Raw genomic sequence first — 13,748 nt, forward strand, 5'->3', positions numbered from 1 at the left:
CAAACCGAACCAAAGTCTATTTCAAATCATCCGGTTGAAGATTTTTCCAATCCGAATGGTTCAGTTCAGTTTAAACCGATATGTTTTTGTAATTATTTAAATTAAAAATATTAGTAATACCAATATACTGAAATTCTTATACCAAACCACAAATTTTCCATTTTTTTATTCATTACATATATTATTCTAACCTAATATGTAATCATCAAAATATTTGATTTAAAAAAAAGTTATGTATTTTAATATTCTTATATACGTAAACGTGATGTTAAATCTAAACCTAAAACCTAAAACAAATTTATAAACAACAAAAGTTTTTCTCCACAGCATCACATGAAAGATGATTTATTACATGATTTTTAATAATAATATAAAAGACATTACTAGTGATGTTGGTTTTTTTAATTTTGCTTTCATTTATTTTAATTCTTATATATTTTGTGACTTTTTGAGAGTTTTTATTTCAATTTTATATTGAATTTAGTTCACATAGTTTATGTTACATAATTATGTTTTAAAATATAATTTTTTTTAAAAAATTAAATTAAAAAGAACCTAATTTAACTGATCTAAAATCCAAACTGTAACGAACCAAATACAAACCGAACCAAATACAAACCGAATCGAATATAATCCAAACCGAATACAAACCAAACCGAATATAATTCAAATCGAACACAAATCAAACCGAACCGAACTAAACTGAATTAACTATAATTTATTTCAGTTAAAATAATAATATAACCGAATCGATAAAATAACCGAAGTGCCAACCCTTGCTTTCATTATGGAGAATATTTGAATTATCATCTAACGTGCGAAAACAAAGAGTAATAAAAATAATAATCATTCTTTACGTTGAAGACAAAACTCAAACTTTGCGGTGGGAACGCACGTGCGGGGTTGTTTGCACGTATAGATTTGTGTTTGCTACTAATACAAGTTTGAAAAGTCAGCGTTCATAGTCAAACAAGACAGGATTTGGTCAATTTCAAAGCTTTGAATTGCTGACGGATCATTCATTTTCCTCTGATCGTTCCTCCCATTGTATTGTGTACCTTTTGCTTTATCTTTCCTAATCTTCTCTTTTGCCGAAAATGGTAGGTTATTTTATGAAAATATTACATTGAAAGACAGTTTCAAGTTTAATATTACACTATGAGGCAGTTTGTACTACTAGGGTAGTTTTTCCTAACCAAAGCTATTTCCTAGTCATAAACTAACTAAATAGCTTGTAAACAAAAGAAAGTAGGTCCCATTTCTTTAACATATGATTTCTACGGGATTTAATCACATCTTCTTTTAGCAAAAAAAAGAAAATGGGTCCCATGTAACTTCTTCTTCGTTTTCTTCTCACGAGTTCTTTACTTTTTTTTGTAAAATGAATGTTGTTTTTTTAGAACTTTCTTTTTAAAAAATATGTTTATAATCAGTATCTTTATTATTCAATCTATCTTTTGAGATATGTCAAGCTATATCTCTAATGATGGTAAATCATAATGTATACAACGACGTCAACATTGTGATTGATTCAAGCTTCAATCATGGCATTTATGTCTTCTCGTATCGCCGTACTCTGTTATTGCTTCAAAACCGCAGGGGAGCCTCAACCAAACTCGATTTCCAAGCTGCCGCGTTCATTTTCCATGTGGTGTCACACGACAATTGAATCCAATCCGTCACGTTATTCTTAGTGTGGCTCAATCCTCTGTATTGTGTCTCAGCTCCTCTTTTCTCGTTGTGATTCATCATCGCCGTGAACTTCATTCCTCTTTAGTGCCCCCTCTTACTGGCACGAAAAGCTCAAGAGTAACAATGGCTTACTTTGGCATTTTTGCACGTTTAACCCTTCAACTTTTGTCTCATTTCAGTTTTGACCCCAATATTATTTTAACGTGAGATTGCTCCTTAAATTTACTTCCAAACTGCTAAATTTCCATTTTATACCTTGCGATATGCAAATAAATACACAAGTGCAATATATACACCAAAAATGTAACTTAAAATGATTAAAATGAACTACCACAAGATATTCAAAATCATTAAATTTTTAAAATATCATAATCTTGAATCACTTACTTTTTAGATGAATCTCAAATGAATCGCTCTTGTTTATGCTAAACGATTTCAGTTGCTATTGGACAATATTGGTCGTTTTAATATTCAAACCACTAAATGTATGTTAAAACCTATTTGGTGTACAAATGACGGGTGTACATGTGAGTTTTTCTAAACAAGTATACACGTGGACAATGTTTACGGGTGTACATGTGTATACATATTTCATTGTCCACGTGTATACTTGTTTACAAAAACTCACATGTATGTGTGTGTACACATTGGTGATTTTGACCATCATTGCAATCATGGTTATGTATTCTTGATTATCAGATGTAAATATGAATCATTGCAAATAAATTTAACATATTATTTGGTGTCCATATATTATTGTACAAGTTAATTGATGTAAATGTGAATCATTGTACATGTGGATAATAAAATTGTTGTGTGCATGATATAGTGTACACGCCAAATGCTTTTTAAATTTACGGTTTCATTTATGCATTTTAGAAAATCTTACTAGTTTATTTGTGTTATTTTAACATATGTAAAGAAGTTGTACACATATGGTGACCGGCGCTTACTAAAAAATACCAAATATACATAACAAAAGTCAAACTAAAGTTGTACACATGGTTTTGTGTGTTAATCATATCTAATAATTTTAAGCTTTTGATTTTTGTTCTTTTAATTCATTTTATAATGCATTTAAATATGTGCACATATGTTCTCAATTGCATTAGCATTGGGGTTGTAGTACATAATCAGTTTTTTTTTTTTGCTAAATCAAATAGACAATTGTTTACTTTTGAAAGTTTGGAGGAAAAAATTAAAGCAATCAAAAGACCAAGTATCATTCGTGCAATTATGATGATGTACTAGAATGAAGAATCAAAACGTTTGTGAGTGATTTTGTGTACATTTTGAAACATGTACACGTGTACAACCAAAATGAACCAATATATATAAACTAGTTGTACACATATAGGTTTAGGGTTAGATATATGCACAATTAATAAGTTTAGGGTTAAAAACAAAATTATACAAACGTTAAGGACCAAAAATACAAAAAAAAAAACAAAAGTGGCCATTGATGTTCCCGAGCTTCTACGGTGCCGTGACGGCGAGAGAGATAAGGTCACGACGCTGGAAACATTGTTGCAACGCAACGGAAGAGATGACAAAGTGAATTAACGCGTCTGAGGAGATGATAAATAATATTACAACAGATCATGGCCTTCGAAAAAGTAGAAGACGACGATATGCGTTTACGGCAAGTATTCAAGTGACTACCGTTCAGTTTCTTCCTCTTCATCTTTTTTTGCCATTAAAATTATTGTTTTCCAGATTTCTTTTGGAATTTTTCTACCATTAAAAATTATTTCTCTTTAAGAGAGAGAGAAAGAAAACAAAATTAAAAGAAAAATTGTGGGGTCTATCTAGTTTCAATAAAGAACGTAGTTATCTTGTAGTTGTGAAAAACTACCTTAGGAGCAATAACTGTCTTATGGTGTAATAAAAACTCATAAACTGCTCTATAGTGTAAATCACTCTTATTTTATTGTTCATAAAATATCATTTTGGAATATTTCAATTCGTTTTCTTCTCTCATAAAATATAAAGCACTCTATACTTTTGTTTGCAAACATACTATTATTGCGAATCTGTTTGGAGTGGGGTTAGGGTTGCTCTAAGTGGTAGAGATGGTTTTATTGGTTAGACAAATAAACCTAAATTAGATATCGTTATATAAACAAATTATTGTGTAATATGAGAAAAATATAATTCACGCATTAAAATATACATGGCGTATATGTCGTCGCTAACTGATAAGATCAAAATATAAGTTTTATCCATATCTATATCTAACTAAAAATCCGAATAAAATTATAGATTTTATATTCTCATTAAGACAAATTATATTCTTATGAGAATTTTTATCTCAACCTAAATCTCAAAGACAAATATTATGTTTGAAGAGAAACATGAAGATGGGAATGAAAAATATAATCATGTTCTTAATTAAAAAATATAATCATAAGATGTAACAAAAAAAAACAAGTGGATGTATGTGAAACGTCCAAGTGATAGTTTGAGGATTCAGCTGCACAGTTCAAACATGAAAACGAATGTTCAACAACTACATTGATATATTATATGCATTTGATATTGAATTGATCAAAGTAATTTTATAACAAAACGAAACTTAATCTGATTGGATCCATATATTAATGCTTAACCCCCCCCACCCCCCCCCCCCCCCTCCCCCCCACACACACACATACCATCAATTAGAAAACCTTAGACGACACAAATATTAATTAATCCTTGGTAAATTAAATGACAATATGTGATGTCTAAAATAATTGGTGTCACATCCGGAGTATAGTTTTTATTTGATTTTTAGACAGTACAACTATTTTTTGATTATGACGACATAATAGTAACGTTAAATTGATTTTCTTGCACATAAAATCCGTATTATAAACACGTTGAGGTTAATTGTAAATACTTACATACCAATTTTCATATATTAGTTGAAGACTCAATTAAAAATTTAAACGGACTTGCTCGTATATACATAATAACCCAAGAAACCAGGGTAACCAAGACTACTATTGTGATCCATTAGATCGATCGGAAAATAGTACAATATTGTAAGAGAGATTTAAATTCTATGCTTCCATGTAGGAGGTCTCTTTTGCAAGTGGACACTCGTAACAGACCCACTATATATCAATTTGGAGTACAAGCCAATATAAGGAAAAAGACGGAAATAAAATAAAATTTCAACAAAATTCCAAATTACTGGTGGAAAGGAGGAGTATATAAGACTATTTGAAGTTTTGAAAAAAAAATATATGAAAAGAAACTTCATAAAGATGGGTTAAAGTGTGGCTTTTGAACCGAACTTTGCATGAAAACCAAGACAATTTGAAGTTTGAACAAACAAAAAGGTGAAATTGTTTTTCATAAAGATGAATTAAACAATGGCTTTTCATGAAAATCATTAGGAGCTTAAGATTTCAGCACTGCAGATTTATCGACTAGAGTAGCCCAAATGATTATTTATAATTCGATAAACATCAATTAACGAATAAGTTGCGTGTGTGTGTGTGTTTGTGCAACTGTTCTAAACTGAAAATAATGAAGTTGAAAATTAAGAAAGCTAGCAAGAGTGCTGACAAAAAAAAAAAAAAAAAAAAAAAGAAAGCTAGCAAGAGTATAAACGAAAGAGTAAAAGGCAAAAAGTGATCAGATGATATTATTTCGTGTCTAGGTGAAATGCATCCCGATTTGTGCAGACATTTTAAAAGTGTCCCATTCAAAATAGCTATGACCTACCTTAATATATTTTTGTTTCACCACCAAACACAAAATCTAAGCTAGATTTCAAGTAAATGAAGATATATATTATTGGCGACCATGTAATTAAGTACACATCTACAATTTTAACATCAAGTAGTTCTGTATTTTTGATACTTTATCCCATAACAAATAATATTGTACTTTTACCATTTTAACATCAAGTAGTTCTGTATTTTTGAAACTCTATCCCATATTCCCATAACAAAGAATATTACTTGGTTGAAGATTTATATAATATAACAAAGAATAACAGATTATAAGACCTTGGTCCTATAGACTAACCTAGGGACAAGTTCCTTAACAAACCCGGAACTCAAATTCAACACCGAGCGACAAAACAAGGGACAAGTTGCTAGCAACGACCAATCGGCCCTAAATCTCATTTCGTCATTTTGACACTTCAGCTTGATAGTGTGGATAAACGCACGTGTTTTAATTCACGAACGTTCGTAGCAATGAAAAATCCACAACTTTCATATTTTAATCAGCTTTTTTTAATCTCCCACTACAATACAAAACTGCATAAACATGAAAAAGACTTGAGGGGAGGGGTTCATGAACCTTATCTACTATATAAACCCTTTCATCGTCTTCCATAAGAAAAAAAATTAAACATTTGACAATCAAGTTAAAAAAAAAAACAAGAAATTAAAAAAAAACATTTTCGTTTACTTTAAAAAAAAACCACTTTCATTCGCTTCTGTAATAATAATGTACGGGGAGGGCGAGATAACGGCGGCAGCAGAATCCGATTACGCTTTGTTGGAGTCAATACGACGTCACTTGCTAGGAGGAGACAACGAGTTACGAATCAATGAGTCAATACCGAGTTCATGTTTCACTCAGAGTTGGGGAGACTTGCCATTGAAAGAGAACGACTCCGAGGATATGTTAGTCTACAGTGTCCTCAACGACGCCTTTGAAACGCCGTCGCCGTCATCGGACTTGAGCTGTCTCAGCGATTTTAACTATTTTCCGGCGGTTAAAACAGAATCTTTGGATACTTTCGCAGCGGTGGTTGAAAAACCGAAGGCGGTGGCGGCGCCGCCGGGGAAGGGAAAGCATTACAGAGGGGTGAGACAGAGGCCGTGGGGGAAATTCGCGGCGGAGATACGTGATCCGGCGAAAAAAGGAGCGAGGGAATGGTTAGGGACGTTTGAGACGGCGGAAGATGCAGCTTTGGCTTACGATAGAGCTGCTTTCAGGATGCGTGGTTCCCGCGCTTTGTTGAATTTTCCGTTGAGAGTTAACTCCGGTGAACCTGACCCGGTGAGGATCAAGTCAAAGAGGTCTTATAAGTCTTCTTCGTCGTCCTCTTCTGCAAACGGGAAGCCGAAGCAGAGGAGAAGAACAGAGAACGTGCCATAGTTCAGGTGAAGTGCATAAGAGACACGTGTCAACCACTTGGTTTGGTATCGTTAGTTTAATGTGTGTTTTGTAGTTTGGAAGAGAAGTAAAGTGTTCCTTATGTAAATTATCTGATACTCACTCCAGGCATGAATGATGATGTGAATACGTGCTCATTAGCTTTTAAAAGATCATATACTATATTGAAAATATGAGATGATATACATTTACAAGAAGGCTTATCGTACCTATCCAAGAACGATTCATCATAAAAAGACACAAACTAGAGGATTCATACCCAATCGTTCAGTTTCATCTCTTTATTTTTGTATATATCTAAAAAAAACTAAGAATTTCTTATTCAGGGGCTGTGGTGCTCAAAATTCTGATTCTTGTTGTTTCTACCAAAAGAGCAACCACAAAGTTTGTCTTCACTAACTTCAACACCGCCGCATATTCGTTCTGACCAGTGCCGGCTCTTGACCATAGCATAAGGGCAATGGCTAGGAGTCCTTGCTTCTTTGGATTCAAAATTTTATTTAGTGTGATTTTAGTATTAGTAAAAGGCTCACAATAATTTGTTAAAGAGTAAATAGCTAGTAACTTTATAACAAAAAAGCCCATAAAATGTTCACATTAATTTTTTAGTGTGTATTGTCTTTCGTATTTAAAGGAACTCATACCTTCCGACGAGTGTGGTTTGAAGGAGATAATCAAGAGCTGTGTACAACTATTAATCAAGTTAAAGACCATGTGGATTTGGGGAATCTGCTATGCGATATACGTCATTGGTTACAACTCCTTTCGGAATGCTCACTGGAATTTTGTAAATAGGGAAAAGAATCAGGCGGATGATCCTATTGCTAAAAATGCTACTCATCAAAATGTTTCTGCTTTGTATTTTCATTTGCCTCCTGTTTGGCTAATTAATTTCTTGTATTATCCTTTTACAATCTAATAAAATTTAAGTGGTTACAAAAAAAAAAAGGAACTCATACCTATTTTTTTATTTGTTGTGGGTTATTAAAATTCTTTAATTAAATTAAAAAAAATAAAATGAAAAAATATTTAAAATAAGTTTCATTTTTTTTATATATGCCCAAGGCTATTAGATTGTGTAAGACGGTTCTGGACTTCTGGCTCCTCATGCCCAGTACACCATTACATGATACAAATCGATGCAATCCACTTTTTACCCATTTATTGATAGGGAAATATAATTGGACTGATTATAGTTTTAGCCCATCTATTTAAGAATTATAACCTTAAACATGGTTAGGGATAAAACCAAACCCATCTTATATTGAATAAGGCCAGGCCCAAACTCTGTATTTAGCATCCCTAGGGTTTTACATTTCGTAAGCGTTCACCCACTCGCATTTCGACATCCGAAACAACAAAGTGTTGTCCGAATCAACTCTTCGATCTTTAGGTTCAGATTTTATCCATGGAATCGTCTAGTCAGTAAGGTTTTTCCCTCTCGAAAAATCCATTCAAGCTAGCAGTTTTCTCGTATTTGATTCGTTACCTACTGGAGATGGCGACTGTGAACCCGTTCGATCTCTTAGGAGTTGACGCTGAGGATCCAAGCCAGATCGCTGTGGCTTTGCCCAAGAAGGTCGAGAAAGCAGCTCCTGTGTTGCCTGCTAAGTTGCAATCCAAGCAGGCTCCTCCTTCTCAAGCTGGTAAGATGTTATTTGGTTTGTGTACGTTTTTGAACAGTGTCAGTGTTTAGACATGTTGGGTAGTGTTTGCTTGATTCATTTCATTGGAACCTTGTCGAAAAAATGTATGCTTTTTTCATGTGTTTTTTTTTTTACTGTTTTACTCTTAAGCTTAACTAGGGAGCTTTGTTTTATTATGTTTGAATAACCTATTATATTAGACCTAAGCTTAACTAGAGAGCTTTGTGTCTGAAAAGTATTCCCTTGGTTTCGTAATAAATAATGTTTTAAAAGATTTTTGTTGTTACAAAATAAATGATGTTTTGATATTTTTATGTTATTTTAATTTTATTGAAAACTGTGTAACCAATTAGATGTTGTAATTGATCTGTAATTGGTTGGATGATTTTTAAATTATATTGTTAAACTACTTTTTAGAGAAAAATAAACTTTTTAATCTTCGTGCACTAAGGAATAATCATATATTGTGAAACGGAGGGAGCTTTTTATATAGTTGATGCTTAAGCCACAACTAGTTTTCTTTTAATTAAATTTGCGTAGAGTTCTTGGAAAGTTATAGAATGAAATGGATATTAATTTGTCTTTAATAAATGTAGTGAGGGGGGAGTCAAGGATTGCTCCTTCAGGAGGTCGTGGGCCTCCTCGTGGTTCATTTAACCCGGGAGGAAACAGACCTTATGATCCAAAGGATGGACCAAAGGATGGAGAAAGGAATGGTGGGTTCCGTGGATACCGCGAAAGTGGTGGTCGTGGAGGTCAAGTTGGTGGATTTGCCAATGGTAGAACAGGTGATGTGGAACAACGCCCAAAGAGGGTCTATGACCGCCATAGCAGAACAGGTCGTAGGTAAGCTTTTCTTTTCATGTCTTCTACTTTTGGTTACTGCTATGTTTGATTTCTACTGTTTGTGATTTTGTTTTGATGTTTGCTAGTAATGACGTGAAACGTGAGGGTGGTGGTCGTGGAAACTGGGGTACCACTGAAGATGACATCCCACCGTAAGCCTCTTGCTCTTCAGTTTGATTCCTTCTTCTATTAGTTGCAATTTGTATGTGCTCTGTCTTGTACCTATAGATTGAAAAATAATTTGTCTAAATATCAGACCAACCGTGGAACCGACAACAGAGGTTGAGAAGAGCCCTGTTGCTGAGAATGATGGTGGTGAGGATGACACCACTGATGCAAAGAAAGACTCTCCTGCGGCTGAGCAAGAGGAGAAAGAACCTGAAGACAAGGTATAAACATATTCGGCTACTAATGTGCTTTGAACATGTTATATGAGATGAGAAGAATTCGAAGTTTTAAATGGATATGTGGGTTTGTTATAGGAAATGACGCTTGAAGAGTATGAGAAAATTCTGGAGGAGAAGAAGAAAGCTCTGCAGGCCACAAAGGTTGAGGAGAGGAAAGTTGACACCAAAGTGTTTGAGTCTATGCAACAGCTCTCTAACAAGAAGACCAATAATGAGGAAATCTTCATTAAGCTGGTGAGATTCTAACTTATTCTACTTTCATCTCTACAATTTGCGCTCACAGTAATAGAGCAAGAGCTGATTCTTGTTTTATTATTGTTTCAGGGATCCGATAAGGACAAACGCAAAGATGCTGCTGAGAAAGAAGAGAAGACCAAGAAGGTCTTGTTTCTTTCTCTTCTCACCATCCAGTATGCGTGTCTAAACATTTTTGTACTGAATCTATGCTGGTTTTGTAGTCGTTGAGCATTAACGAGTTTTTGAAGCCGGCTGATGGGGAGAGATACAACAACCCCAGAGGTGGATACCGTGGAAGAGGAGGTCGCGGTGGTGGTCGTGGACAGAGAGATGGAGGAAACCAAAGGCATGGAGGAGCACCTGCTCCGGCAATTGGAGACAGTGCTCAGTTCCCATCGTTGGGCAAGTGAAGACCCCTGTTGGTCCTTGAGCCTCTATCTATCTCTACGCTTTCTTTAGTTTAATATTTGTTCTTAGTTCATTTTTGTTGCACTTTCTCCACAAAACAAGTTTGGAAGGCTTTTAAATTATGATGGAAATACAATATTAGAGGATCATCTATCTGATCTTGTTAGTTTTATATTCCTTTACTAGTGTCATAATAACAACCTTCTAGAAAAAATGTTTTCTCGGAAATGCAACACAAATAATGTTACAATATTATATTTCGAATTATCTTTAAGAGTGGAGTACTCAGAAAAGGGCTCGTCTGCTTTATTTGCATAAAGGGTCTTTTACTATAGAGTAAAGTTTATGGGTTTCAACATCGAAATACATCAGAAAAAGAAGAGAAAAGCTATAAAACGAAAGGAAAAGAAAGTTGTCAATTTGAGAAGTCTTACATGCAATGCAAACAAATGATTATAATGGTGAGTTATGATCCAAAGAGACTTCTTTAGACTAATAGAATCAAGATGAGCAACAGCCTGATTGCTGGTTCACTGGCTGTCCGCGAATATTGACCGTCGGTGGCTTGGCACCTCCAGCTGGTTGGCTAGCCATTCTGCAAACACAAACCACAAAAAAACAGTTAAAGAGTATGGAAGTGAAAGGTTTAACTTTCAGGGAACAAAAGTAGAATCTAATTCAAACCTGGTCTTAATAGCAGCAGTCATGGCCATGAAAGCTTCTTCAACATTGGTTGCATTTTTAGCACTTGTTTCCAAGAAAGGGATCCCCAGTTCATCTGCAAAAGCCTGAAGGAGGAGGAGAAAACAATCTTCTTATTGTCATTTCAAACAAGGTTTTTATGCAAAAAGAGGCCACTTGGTTTGTTTAATTACCTGAGCCGTCTCAGTGGATACAACCTTCTGCGATGTGAGATCGTTTTTGTTCCCAACCAGTAGCTTGTTCACGTTCTCACTGGCGTAACGGTCGATTTCATTCAGCCACTGTTTGACGTTGTTGAAGCTCTCTTGGTCCGTGACGTCATAGGTGACCTGCCAAAAAAAGCCAATGATGATGAGGGAGAACCGGAAGATGGATCTGTTAAAGATGATTGTTTCGTTAGAGAGAGCACATACAATGATTCCATGAGCTCCTCTGTAGTAGCTGCTGGTGATGGTCCTGAAACGTTCTTGGCCTGCTGTGTCCCACTGTATACACGGTCATTGCCACGAGTCATAGTAGTATACACGCTTGCCAAGTTTTAAAAGAATATATGTTATCAAGAACACTTACAATCTGGAGTTTGATTGTCTTTCCGTCTTGTTCAACTGTGCGGATTTTCTGAATCACATCTAACATTAGTCAAAACTGCTACCTTTGTTTTTTTGTCTTCCGAGTACTAACAAGTGATGGGAAGAGTAAACTTACAAAGTCAACACCAATGGTACTGATGTAGCTATCCAGGTAAGAATCATCCTGTACACACAAATTCAAGACATCAAACTATAAGCACACAAAGAGCAACAACGATACTATACTGTAACCTGAGAACTAAACAAGTATTAAACTTCAAAGACCCATAGATTTGTTACTCGTGTTCAATGTTAAAACGCAATTACCGAAGATAATACACTCATAGTAACAATGATAGCATAGTGTAAACTATTTTGGAGAGACAAGTAACTGAACTTGAAGGACGCACAGATTGTTATTAAACGGCAATTAACACATGCAAGTAAGAAATCTAAAACAATTATTCAGCTGGAGAAAGAGTTACTTACAGCAAACCTTAGAAGCAAGCAAGATTTTCCAACACCAGAGTCACCGATAAGCAAAAGCTTGAATAGGTAGTCACTGCAATTTTTTCAAAAAGGATTAAGACAGAACGATAAACTTCATTAAGACTTAAAACTATTAAAGGATTGCTTTTGCCATGTTTCGGTCGAAATGTTCAGAAATTGAAAAAATAATTAATGTGAAAGATCTGTCGATTAAATTTGTTCAAAATCAAAACCATGAGAACTCTATGCGATTAAAGGTAACACAGTCTCGAATTGCAACATCGAATTTTTCCAAGTCAAATTCCCCTAGATCCAATCTATGTAAGATCCTAATCGAGAATCGATCAAGCGAAATTAAAAAGAGGGGAAAAATTGAGTAGATTCAACTCAGAAACCTTAGATGCCAACAAAGATCCAAATAAAATCGGAACAATTCAAAGACATCAAAAAAAAAAATTCGAAAAGAGAAAGCGGGTGAATAGATCCAAATCATAGAGAGGAGAAGAGTCTTACTATTCAGGATTCATGGCTAAAGTATCGTTTGTAGATCGATCTCCCAACGAATCAAACGAGAAGCTCGCGGTAAAGGGATAATATGGCGATAGTATTTTCAGCGATCTTCGTCGGAACAAAGAAGAGAGAGAGAGAGAGAGAGAGAGAGACCTAAACGGTGAATGTTTTTGTTATTTATTTATTTATCCTTTTGTCCTCTTTGGCTTTACTTATTAAGTTGATCTCTCTTTTTGTCACGTATAGGCCCGGTTCGGGTGTATAACTAAAAATACCTATAAAATACTCGTAATTTTTTTGGGTCCATATCAGGTCCGGATCGGGTTCGAATATTTATGATCTGAAAAAGACATGGCATAACCAACTCCATCAAACTAAGTCGATATTTGTCATATATATATAAAATTTTACAAAATAACTTAAATAAAACTATTAATAATTAAAATAAAACATTTTTAAACTTTAAATTTTACATTTTAAAGTTTCATGTTACTTAAAAAATGTTACAAAATAATAACAAATATTATTAACAAAAGATATTTCAACTAAATCATACAATAATATATATAAAATAGAACATAAAAAATCATTTTTTTAGATATAATACATCTTCTTAAGTCGGGTACATATCGGTTTATACCGGATCGGATCTATTCGAGTTGGTCTTTTCGGGTTCGGATCTATTAAACCTAAAAAGTACTTGTAAATTTTTGATTCGAGGTTGGCTATTTTTTGGTCGCTTCCGCTTCGGGTTTCGGATCCAAATTAAAACGTTCAGGTCTAGTCACGTATAAGAAATAAAAAAGTGGGACCCACACTTTCGGAAAATTGTAAATGCGTTTGCTTTTGGTGTTTGAATGCTGACTTGGCAAAGCCAACCCCATAGATGCGTGGAGGCACAAATCAATCAATCATTCTATCTTTTCTTCTGTGTCACTTTTTTTTTCTCCTTTCTTTTTGATTCTATACACTCGGGGAGGAAAACTAAATTTAGGAGGAGATTAAAGTTTCGAATCTGATCAACCTTACTTTTAAGATATTGATTATTATGCTTTTTTGGAGGAAGAACTTCTTAAGAAAAAAGTATTTTCGTTCTACAAAAATTAGAGGCATAGAAA

At 34.3% G+C, this 13,748-nt stretch overlaps 3 protein-coding genes across 5 annotated transcripts; 2 read left to right on the forward strand and 1 right to left on the reverse strand.

Annotated features, from left to right (window-relative positions):
• The first annotated feature begins 84 nt into the window (after nt 1-84).
• Nucleotides 85-6,870, forward strand: LOC103827660 (ethylene-responsive transcription factor 2). The gene has a single exon (XM_009103191.3). It carries the CDS (start codon nt 6,142-6,144, stop codon nt 6,796-6,798), a length of 657 nt encoding a protein of 218 aa, XP_009101439.2. The 5' UTR covers nt 85-6,141; the 3' UTR covers nt 6,799-6,870.
• Nucleotides 6,871-8,116: 1,246 nt separating this feature from the next.
• LOC103827661 (RGG repeats nuclear RNA binding protein C) lies at nt 8,117-10,610 on the forward strand. 2 transcript variants are annotated; one of them, XM_009103192.2, is made up of 7 exons: nt 8,122-8,462; nt 9,059-9,308; nt 9,395-9,460; nt 9,565-9,697; nt 9,791-9,949; nt 10,040-10,096; nt 10,174-10,537. In XM_009103192.2, the coding sequence occupies exons 1-7, from the start codon at nt 8,315-8,317 to the stop codon at nt 10,360-10,362; spliced, it is 1,002 nt and encodes a 333-aa protein (XP_009101440.1). In that variant the 5' UTR covers nt 8,122-8,314; the 3' UTR covers nt 10,363-10,537. The 2 variants fall into 2 exon arrangements, with proteins under 2 accessions (XP_033128304.1, XP_009101440.1); XM_033272413.1 differs by lacking the exon at nt 10,040-10,096 and having other exon boundaries at nt 8,117-8,462; nt 9,791-9,842; nt 10,242-10,610.
• Nucleotides 10,611-10,642: 32 nt separating this feature from the next.
• Nucleotides 10,643-12,894, reverse strand: LOC103827662 (ras-related protein RABD2b). 2 transcript variants are annotated; one of them, XM_033272432.1, is made up of 9 exons: nt 12,718-12,894; nt 12,634-12,685; nt 12,121-12,193; nt 11,768-11,815; nt 11,633-11,680; nt 11,476-11,547; nt 11,236-11,391; nt 11,045-11,148; nt 10,643-10,955 (listed from the first exon to the last, which is right to left on the reverse strand). In XM_033272432.1, the coding sequence occupies exons 2-9, from the start codon at nt 12,645-12,647 to the stop codon at nt 10,862-10,864; spliced, it is 609 nt and encodes a 202-aa protein (XP_033128323.1). In that variant the 5' UTR covers nt 12,648-12,685; nt 12,718-12,894; the 3' UTR covers nt 10,643-10,861. The 2 variants fall into 2 exon arrangements, with proteins under 2 accessions (XP_033128323.1, XP_009101441.1); XM_009103193.2 differs by having other exon boundaries at nt 12,634-12,882.
• Nucleotides 12,895-13,748: the final 854 nt, after the last annotated feature.

The sequence above is a fragment of the Brassica rapa genome, chromosome A06, assembly GCF_000309985.2.
Source record: "Brassica rapa cultivar Chiifu-401-42 chromosome A06, CAAS_Brap_v3.01, whole genome shotgun sequence".
NCBI lineage: Eukaryota > Viridiplantae > Streptophyta > Magnoliopsida > Brassicales > Brassicaceae > Brassica > Brassica rapa.